The sequence below is a fragment of the Pan troglodytes genome, chromosome 10 (genome assembly GCF_028858775.2).
Source record: "Pan troglodytes isolate AG18354 chromosome 10, NHGRI_mPanTro3-v2.0_pri, whole genome shotgun sequence".
Lineage (NCBI taxonomy): Eukaryota > Metazoa > Chordata > Mammalia > Primates > Hominidae > Pan > Pan troglodytes.
This window is the reverse complement of record NC_072408.2, coordinates 129,716,159-129,743,861: the sequence shown is the minus strand read 5'-3', so window position 1 is coordinate 129,743,861 and position 27,703 is coordinate 129,716,159. Positions and strand designations below refer to the sequence as shown.

At 44.7% G+C, this 27,703-nt stretch overlaps 1 protein-coding gene across 2 annotated transcripts in view; it reads left to right on the top strand.

Moving 5' to 3' along the window:
• The first annotated feature begins 5,951 nt into the window (after positions 1-5,951).
• VPS37B (VPS37B subunit of ESCRT-I) overlaps positions 5,952-27,703 on the top strand; it is a 30,637-nt gene continuing 8,885 nt past the window's right edge. The window contains exon 1 of one of the 2 annotated variants that reach the window (XM_016924470.4): positions 5,952-6,259. In XM_016924470.4, coding sequence (XP_016779959.1) covers positions 6,149-6,259 — 111 coding nt within the window. In that variant the 5' untranslated portion in view covers positions 5,952-6,148. The remainder of the gene's footprint in view (positions 6,260-27,703) is intronic. The other variant, XM_016924471.4, reaches the window with a different exon arrangement.

Here is a 27,703-nt window from a genome sequence, read left to right as displayed (position 1 = left end):
ATGGGTTCAATAGGGTTTGTTGTTAACTTTTCAGCTTACACACTTCTCACAGTTTAGACAGTTTTTACAGTAAACAAACGTTATTTTTAAGTATTTGGATGTTAATTTGTATATTTTATTATAAATAGTTCAAATTTATCAAAAGGAATAGATAATAATATAAGCCCATGACTCAGTTAAGAAATTCAAGGTGCAAATTACTTTTGTAACTAAAGAAGCAAGCAAACAAAAACCTATAAAGATTTCCTAAAAAAACAAAAAAAACAAAAAAAAACCACCTTGAGAGGGTTTCAGTTTCTAGTTTCTCTCTAGAGAATTTGCAAACCCAATGCCTGGAAATCCTGTCTTTGTACTTTTACCTATGTGTAAACCAACTCAAGTGTTATAACCACTTAGACGTAAGGTTTTTCAACATTGTCAGGGTTCGAGGTGAATGTTAGAGCTGAGTTAATTTCTTAGTGGATGAACCTAATCTTGAAACTGTCAGGCTTATCGCAATGCATATAAGCAGACAACAGGCTGTTGCCTCTGTGGTTTATCTGCGGTGTCAAGGCAAATCAGGCAAAAAATGCTGCAGGGCCACTTTCTGAAGGCTATTTTAATGAGGAAAGCAAGGTTCTGGGACTTGAAAACAGTTGGGGTCCTCTCTAGGGGTGACCAGAGAAATCATTCATAAGGGAAGCAAAAGCTAAGTGGTCTTGCCGGGCGCGGTGGCTCACGCCTGTAATCCCAGCACTTTGGGAGGCCGAGGCGAGCGGATCATGAGGTCAGGAGATCGAGACCATCCTGGCTAACACAGTGAAACCCCATCTCTACTAAAAATACAAAAAATTAGCCGAGCGAGGTGGCGGGCGCCTGTAGTCCCAGCTACTCGGGAGGCTGAGGCAGGAGAATGGTGTGAACCCCAGGGGGCGGAGCCTGCAGTGAGCCAAGATTGTGCCACTCACTCCAGCCTGGGCGACAGCGAGACTCCGTCTCAAAAAAAAAAAAAAAGTTAAGTGGTCTTGCAGTTGTTCTCCCTGGCTGGGTTGATCAACACAAGAGGTAAAAATAGCTTTATCACCTCTTTTTAAATATGAAATAATGATGCAAAACAGAAGCATTTTTGTTGAGAGATAAGAAAAAGAGCAAGATTAAGACCCCCATCTTCCTTTAAGTAAATAGTAAGAAAAGTGAATTTTCAGTAACACTCCAGCAGGGAGTTTAGTGAAAATCAGGCTGTGAAAATCTGCCCTGCTCTGTTTCATGGCATATCACCCAATACATTTTTATTTATTGTGGGTTGGTGCAGCACGTAAGTTTGGGTTTGCAGGATTTTATTATTTTTGTTGGTGACCATTTTGGTTTTGCCAGTGATATTTAATAAACTCTTTTTTGTTTTTCTTGAGGTTGTGAGCAGCTACATTTACATTAGTTATATTCGTTTTCTTCCTTTTAGTTAAAAAAACAAAAAACAAAAATCCTTGGCCGGGTGTGGTGGCTCACTCCTGTAATCTCAGCACTTTGGGAGGCCAAGGTGGGTGGATCACCTGAGATCAGGAGTTCGAGACCAGCCTGGCCAACATGTTGAAACCCCGTCTCTACTAAAAATATAAAAACTAGCTGGGCGTGGTGGCATGTGCCTGTAATCCCAGCTACTCGGGAGGCTGAGGCATGAGAATCACTTGATCCTGGGAGGCGGAGGTTGCAGTGAGCTGAGATCATGCCACTGAACTCCAGCCTGGGCGGCAGAGCGAAACTCTGTCTCAAAAAAACAAAAACAAAACCAAAAAAAACTTCAATCCACAAGCATTGTTGTAACCTTAAAAAAAAAATTACTAACTTCTCCACTAACAACTTAAATACTTTGTTACCCTCGAGTCTTTGTCCTATAGAAATATAGCTTGTTCATTATAATCAGTCTGTATACACATTATACATGTGATATATATACACAGACACACACACATACAGAGAATGAGAGAGAGAGACAGAGAAAGAGACAGGGTCTTAATCTCTTGCCCAGGCTGGAGTGCAGTGGTGCGACCACAGCTCACTGCCACCTCAACCTCCTGGGCCTCACCAGTCCTCCCACCTCAGCCTCCCAAGTAGCTGGGACCACAGGCATGCGTCACCGTGCCGGGCTATTTTTTTTTTATTTCATATTTGTAGAGACAGAGTCTCCCTCTGATGCCCAGGATGGCCTTGAACTCCTGTACTCAAGGGATCCTCCCACCCCAGGCTTCCAAAGTGCTGGAATTACAGGTGTGAGCCACCATGCCCAGCCTACATTTATATTTTGCCTTTGTACCTTAACTCATGTTGCTTTTTCCACGTAGCTTCATAGTCTTTGCGTATCTTATTTTAATGGCTGAAAATATACAATTGATCAGATTTACTACAATTTACTTAACCATTCCCATAGTGTTATAGTGTTGGACATTTAAGTTCTCATAATGTCATTTATTCACCCTCCCCTCCTGTGACCATTCTATAGACCTCCGTCTTCCAGGTTGAAGTGACTCTCCTGCCTCAGCCTCCCAAGTAGCTGGGACTACAGGCATATGCCACCACCTGGCTAATTCTTGTATTTTCAGTAGAGATGGGGTTTCATTACGTTGGCCAGGCTGGTCTCGAACTCCTGACCTCAAGCGATCCACCCGCCTTGGCCTACCAAAGTGCTGGGATTACAGGTGTGAGACACCAGGCCTGGCCCCCTACCTTTATAACACACCAAAATAACATCAACCCTAAATATAATTTTAAAAATACTATTCTATATTTGTATATCTTCTCTTGCTCTCCAAAGCAGAGACTGTATCTAAAACGATTTCTTTTTTCTGGATGACTAGTATGTAGGTCATTTTGGACATGTAGGTATTAGTACATGACAGTGACATGGTGGTGACATCAGGCTGTGAGTCCCCAGAGAAGCATGGCTGTTCCACCTGACACCTGGGGGAATAATTCCTCTAGTGCGCACACATAGTTTTGTAGCTATGTGTGCTATGCTATGGACACCTTCTTATTAATACATTTTTTCCCAGCGTCTCAAACTGGAAATTATTTCTGGATAAATCTACCAATGGGAGAGAAAGAATTCTAATCCCACGGCTAGAAGATTTTTAGGTTCAACTATGCAAAGGTTGTGTGTGTGTGTGTGTGTGTGTGTGTGTGTGTGTGTGTTTTAAGTATGCTTGCCAAACAATTCCCAATATTGTGTAACAGGAGACTCATTGCTCAGACGGCAACAATGCTCCCATTGAGAGTGAAGCTCTGGCACATGCATACATTGCCCTTGATTCACCAGAGCAAACTCTTAGTTAACCCACAAGCATTACAAGCAGATGTAGGTGCATAAAGAAACCCAAATATCAGCCAACCGATAAAAGGAAAAAGATGCAAATCCATCCATGCATTAAATTGACAGGTTTGACACTGATGCAAGGGAGCTTTGACATTTTCTTTTCTTCTCTCAATCCCCTTTAAGAGTGACAAGAAGTTTTTAGAGCAGCAGAAAACAAGATGATTTTGTGGTTTGCTCTGTTTAACAAAGGAAGTGGTGTATGACTCCAATAGGTTGGTGGCAGATAGCAAGTATGAGAAGAGTTATAAAAGGACTAGGCAAGGGTGGCAAGTGAGCCGTGTTTAAACTTAGTACGTTTAGAGGTCACTGTATATAGGTATGCCATTCTGAAGCCAGTTTTGTTCCTGGGGTATGGTCTTGGTTAAATCACATCATCCCTCTAGATTCTGGAGAGCTCTGACCCCTACCTTATTCTCACCTTCTGTGGGGACTATGAGAAATTCCTGGACATCTTAAGCCTCATAGAGAGGATTTCCTGGAAATAGAGCTACTATTCTCAATTTGACAGGTCTATTCTTCTCCTGGAGGGAGAAGGAAAAAAGAAACGCCAGCTTCCTACATGTCCTTCCCACTTGTGTCCTTTCCTCCTTAGAGCCATCTTTCTTCACCAAGTATAACAAGTTAGAAGGAAGAAAATTACCGAGTGTCCTTTTGAGCTCAATGAAACCTTTAGCTTGGCCGGGTACGGTGGCTCATGCCTGTAATCCCAGCACTTTGGGAGGCCAAGGTGGGCAGATCACGAGGTCAGAATATCGAGACCATCCTGGCTAACATGGTGAAACCCCGTCACTACTAAAAATACAAAAAATTAGCCGGGCAGGGTGGCGAGTGCCTGTAGTCCCAGCTACTCGGGAGGCTGAGGCAGGAGAATGGCGTGAACCTGGGAGGCAGAGCTTGCAGTGAGCTGAGATTACACCACTGCACTCCAGCCTGGGCGACAGAGCAAGGCTCCATCTCAAAAAAAAAAAAACAAAAAAAAACCCTTTAGCTTATGGATTATATGAAACATTTCTTTTGGCCGGGCGGGGTGGCTCAGGTCTGCAATCCCAGCACTTTGGGAGGCTGAGGTGGGCGGATCACTTGAGGTCAGGAGTTCGAGACCAACCTGGCCAACATGGTGAAACCCCATTTCGACTAAAAACACAAAAATTAGCTTGGCGTGATGGCGCATGCCTGTAGTCCCAGCAACTTGGAAGGCTGAGGCAGGAGAATCGCTTGAACCCAGGAGGCGGAGATTGAGGTGAGCTGAGATCGCACCACTGCACTCCAGCCTGGACGACAGAGCAAGACTCTGTCTCAAAAAATAAAAAAAGCAATAGTTCCTCTAACTTTCATCATTTTTCTGCAAACACGAGCCCTTAGTACAACGGGCTGGAAGGAGAGAAGAGGTTGGCAGAGCCCAGCCTAACGTATGGATGGAGAACACAGACCTTATGTTTTACCCATGGAGTTGCAGAAGAATCAGCTTTATACACAAAGCCCCTAAGTCTGCCGATAAGCATTTGCTGAATGCCTCGACTGTGTTCAGAGCTGAGTTATGAGACGAGGTCAGTGTGTTATGATGCCAGCGTGGTGGACGCCAGACTGGGAGCCAGGAGACCTGCCAATTACTTGATTTTCAGAAACAAAGCAAAAGCCCAAAAAACTTCCCCTTCCCAGGGCTTCAGTTCCCTTATGTGTAAAATTAGGGGGCTGTCATGGTTAACCTCAGCCTTAGGTTTCTTCTAACTAGAACTGTGACAGATTCCAAAGTAGGATAATGAGTTCCCAGGCTCCTGGATCTTAAGAGGCTTCCCGGTAGCTGGGAGACTGAGAGCGACTGCACCCTAAATCGTGTTGTTTCTGAAAGAGCACAGGTTGGCCCACCTGGATGTCTGGGCACCTTCCTCTGAGGTGATGCAAAGGGGCCACTCAATGGGTCCTTGCTCAAAATGCTCCAGCCTTACTGGCCTTCTTCCCATTCCGAATGCACCAAGTTAGTCCTGTCCCAGGGCCTTTGCACGTGCTGGTTTTGCTGCCTTGAGCTTCCTACAGGAATGGTGGCTGGTTCCTCTCTTCTCATCCTTCACATTTCCTTAGACGCCACCTTCTCCGAAAGTGCCATCTCTTACTACCCTAAAGGTCTTTTTATTTTCTTATTTCAGTGTCCATTCCCTTATTTGTGATCGCCTAATTATTTTACTTATTTCTTGTTTTGTTTGCGTCCTCTTTCATTCTGTTAGCTCCATGTAAGCAGGGGTCCGTTTTGCTTTATTCAGAACTGTATACTCAATGCCCAGTACAGAGTAGGTCTCAAAACATATTTGTTAAATGAATGACGTGGCAGCTCCACAATTCCAAGGAACCAATGACACCTAAAGTTGTTTCCCCATGAAGTCTCTGTCTTTTGGGTTCCGTGCATCGGGCTGGGCTCACAGGCTGGGCTCACAGGCTGCGGGAACTTCCTTCCCACTGCCTGTTTTCCTTGGATCGCGGTCTCTCTCTTCCTGGAGGAAAAAAGCTCTTATGACCTCATGGCGCGCTCTCCCGAGCCGCAGTGACGTCATTAATGCGCTCACGCGTCACAGCCCAATCATAGGGCCCTTCCCCTCCCTTTAAAAGTCCCGACTGTCCCTGACACATTCCACTCCAAGCGAGCCGCAACACTTGCGTCACGTCCGCCCGCCCGCACGGTGATGACGTCACGACCCAGGGCTGGCGTCACGTGTCCCCCCCGCGGGGGGCGGCCCTTGAGGGCGGCGCTTCCGGTCGGCGGAGCCTGGTGGCCGCAGCGGCGGTGGCGACGACGGCCGAGACGTGGGGATGGCGGGCGCCGGGAGCGAAGCCCGGTTCGCCGGGCTGTCGCTGGTGCAGCTCAACGAGCTGCTGGAGGACGAGGGCCAGCTGACGGAGATGGTGCAGAAGATGGAGGAGGTGAGCCGAGCTGGGCTTAAGGCGGCGGCTGTGGGGCCTCGAGCGGGGTTCGCTCCTCGAACGGTGGCCGGAGGCGGAGGCGACCGCGGCGCCTGCGGTCGTGTTGAGGGGACTGGGCTAGAAATGGGGGCGCTTGGGGCGGGGTGCGGGAGCCAGGGAACCGCGACTGGTGCTTAGGCAGGAATAGGGGGCCTGAGAGGGGGTTTGAGGGACTGAGGGGACCGAGACTAGGGCGGAGGCGGGAAAAAGGTCCTGAGACGGGGCTTGGGGAGCCGATTGGGGGTCCTGAGACAAGGTTTTGTGGGGCTGAGGACTTAAGGCTGGGTCTGAAGACTTAAGGTTGGGTCTGAAGTGGAGATTAGGGAGCCTGGAATGGGAATTTGGGGATTAGAGTGCTATCGTTGGGTCTAGGCGGAAGAGGACGGAACTGGGGGGATCTGAGATTGGTTTGGTCGGAGGAGCGGGGAGAGTAATAAGGGCTGAGTCGGAGGCGAGGATTAGGGGTGACTGAGGGGGACCAAGAGCTAGATCTGGTAGAGGTTGGGGGGTTTCCTTTGAGAGGAAAGGTTGGGGGCATCCAGGGGGACTGAGGCAGCTATAGGGGATCAGAGTAGGTTTTGGGGGACTGAGTGGACTATCCAAATAGGACTCTTAGGAGAGGATTGAGGGTTCCAAGATGGGTTCGGGAGGCTGAGGGTCTGTAGCTGAGTCTATGAGGTGGTTCTGAGGCTCTTTAAGGGTTGGGCGAGGGTCCCCAGCCCAGGGTTTGGAGGCAGGAGTCCATGGTCATACCATAGCCAGGGTAAGGTTTGAAGGTTCCATGTATCTAAGGGGTCCCAAGAATGCCCTTGGAGTCTGACTTCTTTTGAAGTGGCCCCAGCAGAGTTACGGGAGTTCGTGGATGGGCCTAAGGGTGGCGACAGGATACGTTTTTCTGTAAGGTTTGCCCCCTCCACCGAGGAAGGGAAGGTGGGAAATTTAGTGTGGCTGGCTTTGTACCACTGTGTCCCACGTGTCTGGGACTAAGGAAGGTTCCTGGAGCAGTTTCAGGAAGAAGTTAAAATGGGGGTTTGGGGCTGGCTGCCAACCCTCACCTCTGAGAGTCAAGCCTTGCCCAGCCCCTGGAAGGCATGTGCCAGCTCCTGTTTCTGGTTATCTTCCTTCACACCTTGAGGTGTGGTTTCATCCTTGCAGATTTGCAGTGTGTGCTCCCTTTCTCTCAACCCGTTTGGACTCATTCTCGGAAAGTCTGATCTTTTGGGTCTGGTTCTCCTCCAGGCAGATGGGCCCAGGCTAATCCCAGCTCTTCCTGGCCCACCTACCACTCCTTTATGTCTCTGAAGTCTGAGCCTTCCCACGCCTACAGTGCTGAGCCTCTCACCCAGGAGCCCGTGTGGGGGCTTTTGGCTTTCTTTCCGAAGAGGGATTGTTCAGCACCAAGCCAGCCCCCTTAAAAGAGAGCTTGTATGGAGGTTGCACATTCAAAATCCCTGGAAAACCCTCAACAGATCATTGTCCGGAGCTACAGAGAGGCCACTGTAGTAAGATGGTATCAGTCTTTCCATTAATACACCCCTTGTATTCATGGGCTTTGTAACTTGGCACATAATAACGTTGCTCCAAGATGCAATGTACCCCGTTTATGGTCTCCATGTGGCACCTTCCATTTTGGAGAATAATAAGTGACAAAATCCATCTTTCTTAGCTGAATGAGTTTCATGTCTCCAAAGAAAAAATCTTTGCTTAGTGTCTCTGCTTTTCAGTTGCTGGGAGACCTTTTGTTGATTGTCAGCAGGGTTTTTCTGGTTTAATAATAAAATGATAGGTATATTTTTCTAATGTGTAACACTGCCTACAAGTTATTTTGGTATATGTGACTGTTCTGTTGCAGTAAGAACTGAGTACTGTAGCTTTGTTGGTGGAACATTAATAGAAATAAACTGCCTTTAGTGGAGGGAAGCTTGTGGAAAGAATCAAGTTCATTCTGTTCACTTGGAGGCTGTTAGGGACAACCTCACCTGTTTCCTCTACCTCAGAACCTGAAGATTATTTTTTAAAGAGAAAGGTAAATTCATCTGGCAGGATTTTTTTTTTTTTTTTTTTTTTTTTTTTTTTTTTTTTTTTGAGTAAAAGTGACCTTCATACCTGAATACCCAAGAGAAGTATTGAGGCCTGAACGACTCCACTTGATAAGCCTGCATAGTTCACATTAAATTACTCAGCAGTAGTTTGCTTTTCTGGGTGTAGTGCTTTTAAAACAAGGAAACAACTTGAAAACCAAAATACCTTAGCTCACCTAGCGAGGATCACTGTCAATCCTGTCGTCCTGGTCATGTGTGGTGTGCCTTTCTCGGAATGGGTGTAATGTGAACCGAAATTTTTGGTCATGGTAGTTTCACTCACCTGGTAATGCTATGCATTGGCTTATGTTGGGGGTAATTGTGAGACACAATAGAAGAAAATATTTTATGAACTATCCACTGTTGACCAAATGGAACATTTGTGATGGCGTGTTAAAGAACATTCTGGTTTTGGAATCACACACTCCAGACTGGACTTGGCCGCTTCCCAGCTGTGTGTTTGCAGGCAAGTCACTTCACCTGCCTGAGTATCTGTTGGAAAAGGATAATATGACAGTAATACCTATTTCATAGAGTGAGGATCAGGTGAGATGATGCCTGTTAGTACTTAACACAGCCCATCAGTAGGGCTCAATAAAAAGTAATTGCAATAATTAATCACTTATATTAATAGTTCTCTTTTTGAAAGATGACTGACAATCATTAATACCAGATCATCCTGAAAGTTACTAGGATCCCATTTCAAGAATGTTGAGTAAATTATGATTTGCAATTAGCCTAAAAAACATTTACCTTTTCCTTTTTTTTTTTCTTGAGAAAGGATCTTGCTCTGTTGCCCAGCTGGAGTGCAGTAGTACAATCTCAGCTCACTGCAACCTCCGCCTCCTGGGTTCAAGTGATTCTCGTGCCTTAGCCTCCTGCGTAGCAGGGCTCACAGGTGTGCGCCATCACACCCAGCTAATTTTTGTATTTTTAGTAGAGATGGAGTTTCAGCATGTTGGCCAGGCTGGTTTTGAACTCCCAACCTCAGGTGATCTGCCTGCCTCAGCCTCCCATAGTGCTAGAATTAAAGGCGTGAGCCACCGCACCCCGCTGCCACCAGCTAATTTTTTATTTTTGTTTTTTTGTAGAGATGGGGTCTTGCTATGTTGCCTCTTGAATTCCTGGCCCTAAACCATCTTCCTGCCTTGATTTCCCAAAGTGCTGGGATTACAGGCATGGGCCACCACGCCCAGCCAAACATTGATCTTTCTGTGGTCAAAATGATTATGTATTTGAGTAGGTATAGGGTGAAATGGTAAATATAACAGGCCTTTCCCAGCATAGAATTTCTTAACCTGAACCAAAGGATTTCTTTTTTTTTTTTTTAATTGGCAGAAGGAAGTGTTTTAAATTGTAGAGTAAGGCTTCTTTAAGCCTGAGGGTATATTTTGTGGAGGCTGGAAAATGTGGCTAGGTTTTGAAGGCATTCACTGTTAGGTTTAAGTGCAGCTGTTCATTATGCGTCACTTACATTGTTTTAATTGTGGCGTGTGAGTTTCAGTGCAGTTTAAGTAGTGAACATGATTTCGGAGCTACGGTCCTCATTTTCTGGGCCTGTGTGTCAGTTTCTCTCTTCCTGTTCCTCCTGTTCATTATGCAATTCCCTAAATGTAGTATATCCTTCATGATCTTATTCTCTTGTCTGTGCTGCAGGCTAATGTTTCATATGCATGTATTTTATTTTTATTTAAAGTTATTTTTACATGGCAGTGGAATGTGCCTTCATCTGTCAACATTAACCCCATTGGACTTGCAGGGCACTCCCTTAAAAGGAACTGTCGCTTAGGGGATTAGGCAACTAAACCGGACCTCTTGAGTTACTTCTTCACTGTGCTTTCTGAGGAAATGCTGATTGGTTGCTGCTAAAGATTCCACTAACAATTCAAATTGGGGATCTTTGTTCCCATGGCATGAAAATGCCCATGCCCGCATGCAAAAATGCTGAGGGTCTGAAAGACAGATTGTTTTGTGGAAAGTAAAGAGCTCTGGTCTGGAAGAAGCTGTTTCCCTAAGGCGTGTTCGGGTGTGATTTGTGTGGGGGGCTGAAAGCTACTGCATGAATCATAATGGCTCATTGAAATGTATTGACCTTGCTTTAAATCCAGGGACCGGCTCCCGAACACACTCTGAATGCTGGTGATACTGTTTTAGAAGCTAAGATTTGCACTCTTGAGTATAATACTACTGGAGTTTGTTTTTATCCATGTTTTATAATCATTATGTACGTGTAAAGGCTTCAACTTTTACGTTTAAATCTTTTCCATGGACCTTTTACATGAGTAAAAAATTACTGTGCCTAGGAATATGTACTGAAATTCAGTTGTATGTCATTTTATCCTTAAGTGAGGCATCAAGATTTCATGGAAAGCACGGAGCTGAGTTGTGTGACTTTAAGTGACTTAAACCCTGTGCTTCAGTTTCCTCAACTGTTAAAGGAAGGATAATATGCCTATCTTTTAGAGTACTTGTAAGGCTAAATGTCACAACAGAAATGGTACAGAGGAAGCATTCAGTAGAGGCCAGCTCCCTTTTATTAAGATGCAATTTTCAGAATATGTAGACTGGCTTAGATGAAATTTGATCAATTTATTTAGTTGCTCTTCTGCGTTTGCTAAAAGTGCAGTGGGGGGTGGCATCACACAGTGGTCGGAGTCAGAACTGGCTTTTGATACCAGTAGTTGACCTTTGACAAGTATTTAGTCCTTTTAATTGTAGTTACCTCACTGGAAATTAAGGAGAAAATAACAGTAACCTTTTTCATAGCATTGTTGGGTAGATTAAATGAAATAAGTAAGATGCCTAATATGATACTTAGCACAGAGTGAACACTTGGTAAATAGTTATTGTTAGCTAAAAGGCGTAGTTTCCTTGATGCCCAAATGGAAGATTCCATTTCAGTTCCACAGCTCTTGAACACTTCCCTGTGCAGGGCATTGTAAGGGATAGATACACAAGTAGGACATAATCGCTAGATTATAATTTGGGAATAAACTAAATACAGAAATGTCTACAATACAAGAGGGAATAGGGAGTTTGTTAGGGAAGATGAAGGGCTCTAGAGGTAGATGGTGGTGATGGTGGCATAATAATATGAATGTACTTGGTGCCACTGAACTGTCAACTGTTCTCTTAAAGATGATTACGATGGAAAATTTTATGTATATTATACCACAGTTTTTTGAAAAAGAGAATAAGAAAAAGGCCAGGCTGGGTGCAGTGGCTCACACCTGTAATCTTAGCACTTTGGGAGGCCGAGGTGGGAAGATTACTTAAGCCCCGTAGTTTGAGACCAGTCTGGGCAATATGGCGAAACTCCATCTCTACAAAAAATAAATTAGCCGGGCATAGTGGCACACACCTGTAGTCCCAGATATTCAGGAGGCTGAGGTGGGAGGATTGCCTGAGCCTGGGAGGTTGAGGCTGTGGTGAGCCATGATCATGCCACTGCACTTCAGCCTGGGTGACAGAGTGAGGCTGTCTCAAAAAAAAAAAAAAAAAAAAGCCACATGTGAATTCTAAATGACATTGAAGTTCAGATGAAAAAGCTCTCTGGCTACATTAGGTTTCTGATGCAAGAGACAGACTTTTTTTTTTTTTTTTTTAAACTTACGTCCCCACAAAACAAAGGAGACAGACTTGGTAGGTAGGTAAACGTTAAGAAAATAAATTATTAAATAGAATAATATCTACCAGAGGGCACAGAGGATAAGGAACTTTGTCTACCTGCTACCCAGCCGAGGAAGTAAACACTGCCAACCGGCGGAACCCCCCGCCTTGTGCTCTGCCCTCAGTGTGCTCTTCCCCATGTCCACTGTTGTGAATTATTTATTTCTCTAAGTAGGCTTTTGGTGGACAAAAATGGGGGCTCAGGAGGAAGTGACACAGGCACAGAGGCAGGAAAGCAGGGATGGGTTGTCCGATGAGCGAGTTCTCGTCTACTTTGGCCAGATGGCATGTACTTGTGTGTAGAGAAATGACAAGAAATAGGGCTGGTGAGGGGGAGTGCCAGGGTGTGCGCCCCGTGGTGGTTAATTTAGGAGGAAACAAGGAGCTTCGTGACGATTTTGGAGCAGAGAAGCAGTCGAATGAAACTGCTCTTTTTTTTTTTTTTTCGAGACCGAGTTTTGCTCTTGTCTCCCAGGCTGGAGTGCAATGGCACAATCTCGGCTCACCGCAACCTCTGCCTCCCGGATTCAAGCGATTCTCCTGCCTCAGCCTCCCAAGTAGCTGGGATTACAGGCACGCGCCACCATGCTCGGCTAATTTTGTATTTTTAGTAGAGATGGGATTTCTCCATGTTGGTCGGGCTGGTCTAGAACTCCTGACCTCAGGTGATCCGTCTGCCTCGGCCTCCCAAAGTGCTGGGGTTACGGGCGTGAGCCACCGCGCCCGGCCTGAAACTGCTCTTTAGGGAGGTTAATCTGTCAGCAAAGCGTGGTCTGGCTTGGCGTGGCAGGACCAGGTTGGCGGCGGAAGTGGAGGTTAGGAAGAAATTAGGATTTGAGCTAGGGCTCTGGGAGAGGTATTCGGACCAGCTGGCCCGACTCCCTTTCTCACTTCCCCTCTCCTGCTGACCTGAAGTGCTTTCCCCACCTCTGTCACAGGCACGTGGTCTCTTAGCTTCTTTGTATACCTCTCCTGTGGCACTTGACACACATTTTGTAAGTCACTTCCCTGTGTCCCCCACTGGCTTGGGGGCTGCATTTTGTCATGTTTGTCTTTTTGTCCTTGGCACCCAGCACAGTGCCTGGCACCCAGGATGTGCCTGGGTAGTGCTGCTGAGTGAGTGGTGATAACCGGGCTTCAAGTGGAAGTGAGTAGGAGACAGGGCTCTGGTGAGCGGGGAGGGGAGGGGCAGTGGGGGTGCAGGAGGGAGGGAGTCATTGAGGCCGGATTAGGCTGAGCATGAGGGATGGGCAGGGCTCTGTCCCGCAGGCAGTTGGAGTGTGGTTCTGGAGCTCAGGGTGAATGCTCTGCTTGGAGACAGAAATTCAAGCCACTCTCCTCCAAGTGCTTGTGGAAATCAAGGAGAATATAAAAGTTTGAAAGGCCACTAGGAGCTATTAGTGGGTTGGGAGAAGGAAAGAGCTGCCATCGAAGGGAGGGGAGAAACGAGAGAAACAAGTTGGATGACCTAACATCCTGTTAGAGACTGGCTGGAAGAGGAACCCAGAAGTAGACTGCACTGTTTGACCCTCACCGGTCGGTCGTATGCAGAGTGGCTGTGCTCTTGAGCTGAGGAATGCCAGCCTTGTTGCCTGTTTGGCTTTGATTACAGTATTTGTAGCAGAATGTTGCTATGGAGATTCATGCCAGGTACGCAGTGGGAGGTGATCTAGAAGACCGTGTGTCAGCCACTCGTAGGTAATCACTGGCGCGCAGAACATGCTGAGACAAGAGTTCTCGTTGGTTTATTTCCTTCCCCAGCTGTGTGAGTTTTCAAATTTCATCATTGGAAATGATGTCTTACCCAATGATACAAAAGCAGAGGAAATGCCTTTGTAGAATTTCTTCCAAGGGAAGAATGAAAGTAGAGAGGTGACTTAGCTTAGCTTTGTTGTCTCTAGAATACGTTACAGTGTGTCAAGGGAAGGCTTTTCAAAGTATTTGTCAAGGGATTGTGAGGAACGTAGTCCATTACTTTGTCAAAGAGTTTATGTGAAAAGTAGATATTTGAATAATTTCTTATATTTCAAGCAGCGTTACAGCTAATGTTTCTTTTAAATCAAACCTTTTATCTCCAAGGTTAACTAATGGCACCTCGAGGTTATATCTGCAGCCCAGTGTCTAGGATAGTAGAGGAACATAGTGCAAATTCATGTTTGTCATCAGAGCTGGGTGTGGTGGCTGACACCTGTAAATCCAGCTACTCCGAAGGCTGAGGTGGGAGGATCTCTTGAGCCCCATGAGTTTGAGACCAGCCTGGGCGACATAGTGAGACCCTGTCTAAAAGAAAAAAAACAAAAGTGGTCTAACATGTTTGCCATCAGACAGTAGTTTTCATTAATGTGAACATGACTGAGGTCAAGAAGTTTATTCATGTACCCAGCCTTTGCGGAGCATCTGTGGTGTGCCACTTGGGGGATGTGAAACCAGTAAACCACATAGTTTTCATCATTTAGGATCATGCAGGTGTACAGGGTACATGTGAAACAGTAGTGAGGCCCACACACTGGTGGGGGGAGATCCAGTAAGCCTTTGGAAGGTGGGGGGGTCAGCAGGGAGTGTTTCCTGGAGAAGATGAATGACTCATAAGTTATGATTCAGAGAATGAGTTAAGAGTTAGCCAGGTAATGAGGGAGAAGGGCTCCCAGGCATATGGGAGGAACAAAGGCACTTAGGGAAGAAGCCGGGACAGAGTGTGTGTGCATACAGGAATATTAGAAGTATTGCTGGAGGGACCAGGGCAGGGTGTAGTGGGGGCTGAGGCCCAAAAGGCAGTCAGGGACCAGATGGCCTCATATGCCCTGTTAAGGAGCTTGGGCTTGATCCTCTAAGCAGGGAGCCGTTGGAGGATTTAAGCCAGGGAGTGCTGCGGTTGGTCACACTCGCCATTTATGTAGATGGTTTTGGCAGCCAGGGGAAGGATGGATTTGAGGGGGATGAGATTAGAAAGCTGGGATATGAGTTAGGAGGCTGAAAGATGGTTGATAAAAATGATCGTTGGGCAGCCGAGATAACTGACTTCAAGGACATATACTGGACTTATAGCAGAGCCTGTTGAGTCTTGCTTTTGCACACAGTTCAAATAATAATTCACTTAGTCATATGGTTTATCTGCCAGTGGCAAATGTTAAGACTATGGGGAAAAACTAGAAGAACCAATAACATCATCAAGAAATAAGTGACAGGAGGCAAAAGTCATAAAAGCTGTACAAAAATTGGAAAGTTGACTGTTGAAGCATCGTGGTTAAGACAGGATTTGGGTTGCTAGGAAACTTTGGGGCAAGTATTTAACCTTCCTAAGTGTCAGTTTCCTCCTCTTTAAAATGGGAGTTAGTAATACCATCCTTATTGAGTTATTCTGAGGATTAAATAAGATGATGCGTATAAACTATTTTACACCATGCCTGGCAAGAAAACCCAGTAAGTGGAAGCTGTTACTGTGAATACATTTTGTGGCCATTTGATTAGGGTAGTGTTTTCCTTAGATCTCTAATTTTGTGGATGTTAATTGTATTATAATTACATTCAAAAGAGTTCCATGGTAAATCAATTTGGGAATTAAAGAGGGGTTTGTTTTTTTGAGACAGGGTCTCTGTCGCCCAGGCTAGAGCATGGTGGTGTGACCATAGTTCACTGCAGCCTCCATCAAACGAGCCTCCTGAGTAGCTGGGATTACAGGCGCTTGCCACTACGCCTGGCTGACTTTTTTGATTTCTAGTGTAGATGAGGTCTTGCTATGGTTGCCTAGGCTGTTCTCAAACTCCTGAGCTCAAGCAATCCTTCTGCCTTGGCCTCTCGAGTGTTGGGATTGTAGGCGTGAGCCACCACACCGGCCAAGAGAGGTTTTGTTTCTTCTGTTAGAGTGTGGTGAAGCTCCAGAGGGGCAGCCTACACAGTATTTCTCGTTCACAGTTGATTGCAGCTCTTAGAAAAGCTCACAGGACTGAGACCTTGGGGGCACACTTTGGCAAATGCTTATTTAGGGGAGAAACATACCCGTCTGCTTCCATAGCCCAAGAGTATTGCTCTATCAGAGACAGCACCATAGTCACTTGATATTCATAACGACAATTCTAGATCATCAAGGAAAGCTACCTTAGTTTCATGTACTCTGTTTAAGAAGGCAGGGAAGTATAATAGTATGTTTTATTTCTGATCCCAACTAATCAAACTTTTAAAAATAATGTTTTACATGTTTATTATAGAAAATTTGGAAAACACAACCATAAAGAAGAAAAGTGTAATCACATCATATCACTACCCAGAGATAAACACTGTTAACAAAGCATTTAAGTTTTTTTCCTTTGTTGTTCCCTTTTGGGATGATTTTTTAGAGTTTTTGTAGAGTTTTTGTTTGATTTTAACCTAAAGTTATACTCTGGGTATTTTCTTATTTTTTAAATCAGAATATTCTTACATGACATGATTTTTAACAGCTATGTGATCTTTCATGTGGATATGTCATTTATATAACCATTCCTTTATTGGATATTTAGGCACTTTTTTGCTGTCATAAATTATAATGCAGTTAACATCTTTGAAATCTGTTTAAAACAAATCCGTTAAAGTGATCAACATTTAACTTTTTTTTTTTTTTAGTAAGTCTTAAGTGTCTAGGCAGTTTTTAGGTAAAATATCTGATCCCCTACATGAAATATGATTATATAGTTTTTTAATTACGAAATTTCAGTGGAGTAATCTCGACAGATTCTCTTTTGACTAATCCCTTTTTTCCCTAACCACAGACTGAAAAAAAAAATTCCATTATTAGAATAGCATTTTCTCATTTAAACGGAATAGAAGATGAGTAATTGGAGTCATGTGAGAGTTAAATTTTATCTGTTGAACCAAATTCCGGGTCAGGTGTTGGAAAGTTCATGTCATGATGTATTTTAAATGTAAAAACAAAATTGTCAAAAGATACAGTCTTAATAAACATAAATCCAGGGTCCACCTGGATAGGCACTTTCTTATTTGCACCTGTGTAAAGACTGGTCCGAAGAATTCTTAGACATGAATTTCCAGAAATTGTAAAAAGGAAATAGAGATGAGGGGGAAAAACAAACAATAAAACCCGAAGCTCTTCCTAAACAAATGAATGCTTTGGTTGTTGGTCCTGGCCAGAAACTATTAATAAGAAAATCAGAATTTTAGGAATTCTGTCTTCCGTAAGCTGTTTTTTTTTTTTTGAGATGGGAGGGGAGTAGAAGCTATTAACTGACACCCCTCATGGTCATGTGGTCATGACTAGGTATCTGGACATTTCTGCTCCCACACTGGAATCTCATACTTACACAGGATCAAATGTGTTCACTCCCAGATCTGTTCATTCTGGTTTTATTACAATAGTTCTGTGATTTCATTAAATCCTGGGGCAACTGGATTTTTGCATGAGTGCAAAGAGAAAGTTATTTCTACAAAAACTGTCAACTGAGTGCTTTGGAAAGCATTGATATAAATTGATTCTTTTGAAAGAAAACTTGGTGGTGAATTAGGTTTGGACTAGATAGGGGGAAAGTGGAAGAATTCCCACAGGATTCTGCCCTGATTGCTTATCCAGTGTCCAGTTCTCACCCCACATGAAAAGACGTGGTCTATTTGAAAAAGAACTTTTGGAACTTGAACTAGTGGACCCCTTCCCTTAAGAAAAGACCTTTACCTTAAATGAAACATTGACAACAGATTTTTAAAATGTTTAGTGTGTGCTTTAACCAAACTGCTCAGTTACAGGGACCTAACTGGTTCTGATGATGTGGAGTGGAGGGCTCCGCTGTGCATTTCCTGGCCTTTACTGCTGAGATTCTAATTCGGAAGGCCTAGGATAGGGCCAGAGGACAAAGGCAGTTAACTTTGTGATCTGTGTGGGTGTCCCATCTTGTCTTCTGATCCTCACTCCTGCCCTCCTTCCTCCAAGGTCTCCAGTTATTCTGAAGCCAGTTAGGACATTTTATAACATATGCCAGTTATCAGAACCATTGACACCTGTTAGTATATTTCTTTATTACTGACACCATTATCCACATTATAAGTCCAAGAAGAAGGGAGAGCTTGTTTTTCCTCTTTTCCTCTGAGTATTAGAAAATATGTCTTCTGGCCAGGCATGGTGGCTCACCCCTGTAATCCCCAGCACTTTGGGAGGCCAAGGCAGGCGGATCACGAGGTCAAGAGATCGAGACCATCCTGGCCAACATAGTGAAACCCCATCTCTACTAAAAATACAAAAATTAGCTGGATGTGGTGGTGCACACCTGTAGTCTCAGCTACTTGGGAGGCTGAGGCTGGTTGAACCCAGGAGGCAGAGGTTGCAGTGAGCTGAGATCGTGCCACTGCACTCCAGCCTGGTGACAGAGTGAGACTCTGTCTCAAAAAAAAAAAAAGAAAAGAAAATATGTCTTCTAGGAAAAACCAAACCCTCCCCTGGTAAGTTGTGCCTGCCAGCCCTAGAAACTGTCAAGTGTGTCACTTTCCATCTTACCTAGGAATAGTCCATTTATTTTCGAGCCTAGCTTTCTGTGTTTCTGTGGTTAGCTGCACTCACACATACCAATTTTTAGATTCACGTCAGCTACATATGGAGGGGATCGTTTGAGTCTAGATCCCACTGTCTGTTCCTTTTCGAGGGAAGCAAGTTTTCTCTCAAGAAGGATTTTGATGTCTCCGATAAAAATAGCTATCTTTATTAATCTAATAGTTGGAAGTTAGAGGTTCTGTGTGTGGAGTGGGTTGTTTGGTGGAACATTTGATAAGCAGCTGGTAAGTTTCCTTCCTGAGTGGGCTGTAGCCTTGGAGATGGTTTCACACAACCCCCAGGATTGTCGTATTTTAGGACTGTTTCATAATGTTCTCCGATTCTTTAACTATATTTCTGTATTTGCAGATCTTTTAATTTTGTCAACATGTTAAATAGTCCAACTCCGCAACTGTTAAGTTTGTTTCAGTAAAACTGAAGATTTGAATTAAGCCACATTAATGTGTTTACAGCACATCTAAGGGCCATCGTAGGCTTGGGTTACAGGCTTCACCTGAAGACCTGAATTCAGGTGGAGACTGGTGAAATTAGTTTGTCATTGGGAATATCTTTTTACTGAATGAAGGTGAATTTGGACTTTTAAATAACCTAGCCTTTAATGTAAAGCTCAAACTCAAATTGCATGTTACTTTGGTGAAATTTACCTTGAAATTAGTTGGTGCGATAAATCAAGTATAGTAAAGTAAAAAGAGATGCAGTTAACCTAGCTGAATGTACGGCAGCCTTTGTTTATCAAATCTAACCCATAAGCCTGCTGCATTTAAGGTCTTAATGCAATTTGAGAATATTTCTAGTAGTAGAATAGTACAAAAGCTAAGATTTGCTTTATTCCTTTTCTTTGTGTTATAGATAACTTTGAATTTAATTTTATCTGGAGAGGAAAAGGTGAAAATCAAATTTCCCACCAAAAGGAACTAGTATTCCTTTGAGAAGGGCCAGCTCAGCTTGGGGGCAGCAAATGTACAGGATTGGTCTTAGACATATTTTACTGGAGAGCAGGGCAGCAGTGGTGTCCCAGAACAGCCTTTTATCAGAGATAAAAACTTCATTACTTCATAATGATACTCCCAAAAAGCTTATTGGTCATTTTTGGAGTTTGCTCAGGTATGAACTCAGTCTTCCAAAAGTTGGTTTAAAAAGAAAAAAAAAAAAGAACCAAGCATTTATCCAGCTTTTCCTATATAAACTGTATTTCATGTAGTCAAATAGATGAGGCAAAAAGTTTTTTATAGAAGAAATTGAGCCAACACATGCAGAGGATGATATTAAAGGATTATTGTGAATTTTGCTAAATGTGATTATGGCATTGTAGCTAGGGTTAAAAAGTTCTTACCTGTTAGAAATATAAAATTTTTAAGCATGAATGATGATGCTCGAAGTTTGCTTTAAACTACCTTAAAAAAAAAAAGCGGGAATATAGATGAAGATTGGCAAATGTTGCTAATTGTCGAACCTAGGAGACGGTTATACATAGTTTCATCATACTCATCTCTCTACCTTTACTTTTTGAAAGTATCTTCTATAAAAGGTTTTTAAAAAAAGGTATAAATAGGAATGAACCTTAGATGATTGTTGTTATAACGTAAAAATAGAGAAATAGTAAACTAGTAAATTTCCATTTGATCCTCTGCTGGAGTGTAGTGGTGTGATTACAGCCCACTGCGGTCTTGCCTTCCCTGGCTCAAGCAAGCCTCCTTCCTCAGCCTCCCAGTAGTTGGGACCACAGGTGCATGCTGCCATGGCTGGCTCATTTTTTATTTTTTGTAGAGATGGGGTCTTACTTTATTGCTCAGGCTGTTCTCCAACCAACTCCTGGGCTTAAACAATCTGCCTGCCTGGGCCTCCCAGAGTGCTGGGTTTACAGCCATGAGCCACCATACCTGGCATAATTTATTTTTAGAGATAGGGTCTCACCATGTTGCCTAGACTGGCCTTGAACTCCTAGGCTCAAGTGATCCTCTTGCTTCAGCCTCCCAAGTAACTGGGTCTACAGGCGTGAGCCACTGCACAGTAGTTAAGATCGCAGCTCTGGAGGGAGTTACTAGCAGTTGTAACTTTGACAGCTCGTTTAACCTTCCTAAGATTGTGTTTCCTGTCTCTTGAGTAAAATGAGGACAAATTTGTCTCACTGTCACAGAGGATAGAATGGAGACAGTGGAACTAAGAGAAGGTGGCACATGCTAGCTATGCTCAACAAATGTCAGCAAATTTTGTTGAAATGTGGAAGATACTGACAAGAGCAAAGTTTTCAGATCAGCACCAGTAACTTGTCTTACTTAAACCATTAAAATCACATCTGTTTTGATTTTTCCCCTTTTTCTCTTTTGAGCCTTTTATTGGAAGAGCAGATGCAGTCTGTGCGGGTATGCAGTGCTGCAGTACGAAGTGAATGGCACCCCCTGGAGTTGGGCAGTGCACAACGCTCAGTGCCTTACGTGGGAGGATGGGCTTGACTGAGACTCTGAGCCAGACTCCCTGTGATGATGGTGTCTCCCCCAAGCCTGGCACACAGAGGTGCTTCCCAAGTATTTCTTGTATGAATGAATGAACAGATGAATGGGCCAACCACTGTGCTGGAGCATGTCATTGTGGCCCTGATGAGCTGTAGATATGGAAGCTTGGGATTAGGGTTTTTCTGTGTGTGTGTCTTTTTTTTTTTTTTTTTTTTTTCCTTTCTGTGGAGATCAGTGCCTCACTCCGTTGCCTAGGCTGGTCTTGGTCTCCTGGGCTCAAGCAATCCTCCTGCCTCTACCTTCCTTAGTGCTAGAATGACAGGCATGAGCTACTGCACCGGTGTGTAAATTACACGTGTAAATATAGTGGCTTCGAGGCTCTCATGACAGTGATGTTACTCTAACATTCTGATATGCTTTCTAAGTGGGAGAGGGCTGATTTCAGTGAAGAGAAGCGTCACACAAAGCCAGCTTGTGTCTGTGTCTCCGTGTGTATTTTGTGTCTCATGTTTCACCACAGTTAATGGGTAGCTTCGCTTTCCAGCCATCAGTGTCATCATCTTCATTTTTCCCCTTTCCATTTCACTGCCAAACTGTTATCACTGCTGGAGTAAAAGCTAGGAATGCAAGTAGTTTCCCAGTTTATAGCTGGTTGTATCAACCCATGACGTTACTGTTTATGAATTTGAACATTCAAAAAGGCTAATCTTCAAAAAAGCTTAGCAGGATTTTCACAATGACTGACAGATAGTGTCCTGAGGCCCCAACTATGAAGATTCTTATGGTTGAAATTGAGCAAGGTTTTTTTGGAGTACATTGGCACGATCTCGGCTCACTGTAGCCTCTGACTCCTGGGTTCAGGTGATTCTCCTGCCTGCCTCAGCCTCCCAAGTAGCTGAGACTACAGGCGCACACCACCATGCCTGGCTAATTTTTGTAGTTTTAGCAGAAACGGGGTTTCACCATGTTGGCCAGTCTGGTCTCCAATGCCTGACCTCAAGTGATCCGCCCGCCTCGGTCTCTCAAAGTGCTGGGATTATAGGCGTGAGCCACCGTGCCCAACCAAGCAAGTATTTAGCTATGTGCCTGTGTTAGCCTGGGTACTGCGCTAGGTTCTGGGCACGGGAATGATTAAGACATGGTTCTGCTCTTAAGGGGCTTTATGGTCACCATTAAAAGAGTGGATGTGAGCTCAAGTGTCATTTTGTGTCATGGGGTAAACTGTTCTAACTATTTCAATCAGGCTTCTGGCAAGACATGGCACAGTCAGCATGAGGGATTGGTGAGGAGTTGAATAAAGGGATTCCCCACAAGGAGAGGGCAGCGTGGAGACCCCCAAAGCCTGATGCAGGATTAGCAACAGCCATGCACTTCTCACTTCCAGGCCTGCGGGAGGGGCAGAGGAGAGGGCTGCCTTGGAGGAAGGGAGGGTGGGAGGACCTGGCCCAGCTGCAGCCACACCTCAGCGAGGCAACCCGGGGAACACTCCCCATCTCCGCTGTCCCTTTTCATCTTCCTCCTACTGTTGATCCTCATTGCTGAATCCAACCAGAACCTGAGGGTGAGTGTCCGGGTGAAGGGTTGGTATAGGTCAGCCAGGTGGCTGCTGGGGCACAGAGCAGGATAGACAGTGGTTTTCAAGAACAGGTGGAAGATTCCAGCACTGTGCTAGTCCTGTGGCTGCTGTAACATGACCACAAACTGGGCAGCTTGCAACAACAGAAACTTAATTCTGTCACAGCTCTGGAGGCCAGAAGTCTGAAATCAGGGTACCCTGTTCCCTCTGGAGGCTCTAGGGGAGGACTCTTCTTTGCCGCTTCCAGCTTCTCATGTGTGCTGGCGTCCTGGGCTTGTGACCACATCATGCTGCCCCCATCTTCACATGGCTTTCACGTCTGCCTCTGTCTTCTCCATGTGTCTCTTAAAAGGACTCTTGTCGGCCGGGCAGGGTGGCTCACGCCTGTAATTCCAACACTTTGGGAGGCCAAGGCGGGCAGATCACTTGAGGCCAGGAGTTTGAGACCAGCCTGGCCAACATGGTAAAACCCCGTCTCTACTGAAAACACAAAAATTAGCCGGGCGTGGTGGCATGCGCCTGTAATCCCAGCTACTCAGGAGGCTGAGGCAGGAGAATCTGAGGCAGGAGAATCGCTTGAACCTGGGAGGCGGAGGTTGTAGTGAGCCGAGATTGCCCCACTGCACTCCAACCTGGGTGACAGAGCCAGACTGCCTCAAAAAAAAAAAAAAAAAAAAAAAAAGGACTCTTGTCATTGGATTAGGGCCACCTAGATGATTAAAGATGATTGTCTCATTTCCAGATACTTCATTACATTTGCAAAGACCTTTTTTCCAATAAATGTAGGTTCTAGAGATTAGGGTGTAGACACATCTTTTTGGGGGAGGGGGCACACCATTCAGCACACCACAAGCATCCTGTCACTCCCAGGAGACTTACAACACCTTCGTGACACAGCAGTGGACAGGTTTTTTGTTTTGTTTTGTTTTTCTTTTTTTCTTTTTTTTTTTTTTTGAGACGGAGTCTCCCTCTGTCACCAGGCTGGAGTGTAGTGGCACAATCTTGGCTCACTGCAACCTCTGCCTCCCGGGTTCAAGCGATTCTCTTGCCTCAGCCTCCTGAGTAGCTGGGACTACAGGCGGGCACCACCCTGCCCAGCTAATTTTTGTATTTTTAGTAGAGATGGGGTTTCACCATGTTGGCCGGGGTGGTCTTGATCTCTTGACCTCGTGACCCACCTGCCTCGGCCTCCCAAAGTGCTGGGATTACAGGCGTAAGCCACCGCACCCGGTCTAGCAGTGGATAGATTTTATGATTCTGTTTGTCATATTTAGTAGCTACACTCTTCTAAGGAAAGGAACCTCACCTTCCTGTTCACTTTTCTGTCTCCATTGCCTGTACTTCCAGAGCCAGCCCGTGATGATGCCTGAAAAAATTTTTTTTGATGTATGAATAGATGAACAAACAAGCACAGAAGAATACAGTGTGAATACAGTGAAGCCAGAGGTGTACTCTGCGAATACATGAGACACCCTTGAGTGGAATGGTTTCAGTAGACGGATTGTATGAGGTGTGAATTGTATCTCAATCAAGCGGGGCCTCAGGGAGTGCCCACCACTAAGGGTCTAGCTCTGTGTGGCGTTGGTGGGGCTGGGGAAGGTTTAGAAAAGGTTCCGTTGCTAAGACCTTGGTTAGGGTAGAGTTTGCAGCAGAGATTTGGATAGGAGGGCGTTCCAGGCTGAAGAGCCAGTGTGAGCAGAGTCTTTGTGGGAAGAGCATTTTATATTCCTGGACCTAATGCTTGTTTAACAAGATGCTTGCTTGTGGCTGGGCGCAGTGGCTCAAGCCTGTAATCCCAGCACTTTGGGAGGCTGAGGCAAGAGGATCGCTTGAGCTCAGGAGGTCAAGGTTGCAGTGAGCCATGATTGCACCACTGCATGTCAGCCTGCGTGATAGAACAAGACCCTGTCTCAAAAAATAAAAAATGACAATAAAGATTGCTTGTTAAATAAAATGTGATTTATTTACTTTGCATAAATACTATGCCTTCTGAGAATGCTGTAGGTGCGGGCATATTTTGTTTTTATCCTAACGCAGCCCAAATTCCAAGTACACACTGGATTTTGAGCATTTAAAGGACTTCCGGTGCTATTAAGGATTCCCATTTGTTTGTTCAAGTTTGCTAAACGAATTCAGTCATGTCACTTACTTAGTTGTTGTAAGTATTATATTACAGTGTGAAGGGGGAAAAAAGAACTGCTATGAGTATCTTTCCATGAAGAAGATTTAGCTTGGAAATGTGGGCAGATTTGTCTGCCTTTGTGTTTAGGAAGGCACAATTATAATTACAGATGGAGGAGCTAGACACTGGCCAGCTGGAATCAGAATTTCACATTGTAGAAGTGTCTGGTCTGGAAAGCATCCATGGGAAACCTACACCCTTGACCCAGCATTGGCCACAGAGCTGCAGGCGGTCTCCTGCCTCTGCCTCTGCCCCTGTGTGCCTCTCCTTTGTAGCAGCCGTGGCATATGCAGAGGGGACTGTAGATCTCTTTTCTTTCTTGCTGACTTTATTTTCTACCACACTCCCCCAACCCAAATAAAGAAATAATGACGTGCATTTGAGATAGTGTGTTGTTTTTTTTTTTTTTTCTCTTTCTGAGATGGAGTCTTAACTCTGTTGCCCAGGCTGAAGTGCAGTGGTGCAATCTTAGCTCACTGCAACCTCTGCTTCCCAGGTTCAAGCAACTCTCGTGCCTTAGCCTCCCCAGTAGCTGGGATTATAGGCACCCACCACCACAGCTGGCTAATTTTTTTGTATTTTTAGTAGAGGTGGGGTTTCATCATTTTGGCTAGGCTGGTCTCGAACTCCTGACCTCAAGTGATCCGTCCGCCTTGGCCTCCCAAAGTGCTGGGATTACAGGTACGAGCCACCGTGCCCAGCCAGACTGTGTGTTCTGAGAGAGTTACATATATTAATGTAAGCATCCCAAGAGATAAAAAGAGACCTCCACATTTCTGCCTGGATAAGTATATATAAGATACTTTTTTTTTAACTTAAAACAGAAAAACCCTTTCTCTACAAAGTTATGCGTGCTTGCTCTAATGAATCAAACACTGTGATAGTTAAAAGTAGAAAGTGGAAAGTAAAAATATCATACCACTCGGGCTGCTGCTGTTACCCTGGGGTGAGCATGCTTCCAGAGAGTTCTCTGTGCTCATGCACAGATAGGTGGGCAGAAATAAGTTTAGACAAGCCAGGTCCTACTACAAATGCTGTAATCAGGCATCTCATTTTTCTTCACTTATGAGAAGTAATGGAAACTGAAGTGAAACTGAGTAAATTTATAAGAATGTTTCTTTACCACAGAGAGATTATTTCCTGAAAAGACTTTTCTATGGTTAACAAAAAGGATCATGAGAATGATCAAGAGGTTGGCATCACTGTTTTCAATTTCAGGTATCTGTTGGTGCCTACCATGAAACAAAGACAGTGACAACTTAAGATTTTTTTTTTTTTTTTTTTAGTTTGATGGTTCCTAAAATACCTCTCTAAGCATTCTCAGATTTACTGTACAGATTTGGTCACAGACATTGAGGCTGGAATCAGTCTGAGAGGGGTGGAGAGCCGGGTGTATGTGGCCGGAGTGGCTGCCATCTGGGCCTTGCTGAGTGGTGTATGCTGCGCCTGTGGAGGCCTCCCGGGCCTGTCCTGGCCAATTTGCCTTTGCTTTGCAAATGAACAAAGCTGTTGTTTCTCCTCCCCCTTTTTTTTTTTCCAACTGTAACAACGAAAAAGATTGAGGAAAGAGTTTCTACATTGATTGTAGCATCGAAGGTGTGTTCTGGGGCAGGTTTTGAGTGTTAAAAAGTTTTATCCAATGCTTAAGAAAAGACATCCACCTTCAGCACATGCATCCTGGCCATTGTCCCTACTGCCATTATCCTGCAGGGTGCTGTGGGTATTCTCTGGGTGGCCACTTAGAATTTACTGTATTTGTCTGGGTGTGGTGGCTCATGCTTGTAATCCTAGAACTTTGGGAGGCCGAGGCAGGGAGATTACTTGAGGTCAGGAGTTCAAGACCAACCTGGCTAATGTGGCAAAACCTCGTCTCTACTAAAAATACAAAAAAAAAAAAAAATTAGCCAGGTGTGGTACACACCTGTAATCCCAGCTACTTGAGAGGCTGAGGCACGGGAATTGCTTGAACCTGGCAGGCGGAGGCTGCAGTGAGCTGAGATCACGCCACTGCATTCCAGTCTCGGTGACAGAGCGAGACTCTGTCTCAATTTAAAAAAAAAGTTATCATATTTATATGAAAACATCTGAATACCCAAAGGATATTTTAAAAATCACTGCCAGTTTAACAGTCCTCAGTTGGAGTTTTTTTTTTTTTTTTTTTTTTTTTTTTGAGACAGAGTTTCACTCTTGTTGCCCAGGCTGGAGTGCAATGGCGCGATCTTGGCTCACTGCAACCTCTGCCTCCCAAGTTCAAGTGATTCTTCTGCCTCAGCCTCCGAGTAGCTGGGATTACAGGCATGTGCCACCATGCCCGGCTAATTTTGTATTTTTCGTAGAGAAGGGGTCTCTCCATGTTGGTCAGGCTGGTCTTGAACTCCTAACCTCAGGTGATCCGCCTGCCTCAGCCTCCCAAAGTGCTGGGATTACAGGTGTGAGCCACCGCACTCGGCCTCAGTTGGAGTTTTATTTGGCCTCTTTTGATGCCTGGTGGCTTATGTGTGTCCTATACAAAACAAATTGCCTTTTTTCCCCAGACCCCAGAAATGTGGACACGTGAGTTGTCTTTATTATAGCCCACGCTTTCCTTGTGTTCTTCTCCTCTAGGACTTTCTAATATATAGGACAAGTGATTTTGACTTGACTTAAACCCTACGGAAAAAAGATTTTGTTTGTAGATGCATTTTTATGGTGAAACTGAAGCAAAAGTCTTCAGCTTAGCGGTATGTATCAGCAGGGAGCTTTGAAGGCAGCATCCATGCCTGGCCCCTCCTGAAGAGCTCAACAGGTAGGGGTTGGTCAGGACATTGAGATTTGTAACAGCAGCCTCCCTACTCCCCAGTAAACGGGGATCGTAAGGCACAGCCGAGGCTGAGACTGCTGTGGGGTAGTCTAGGCCGCCTGCTGGAATGTCGGTC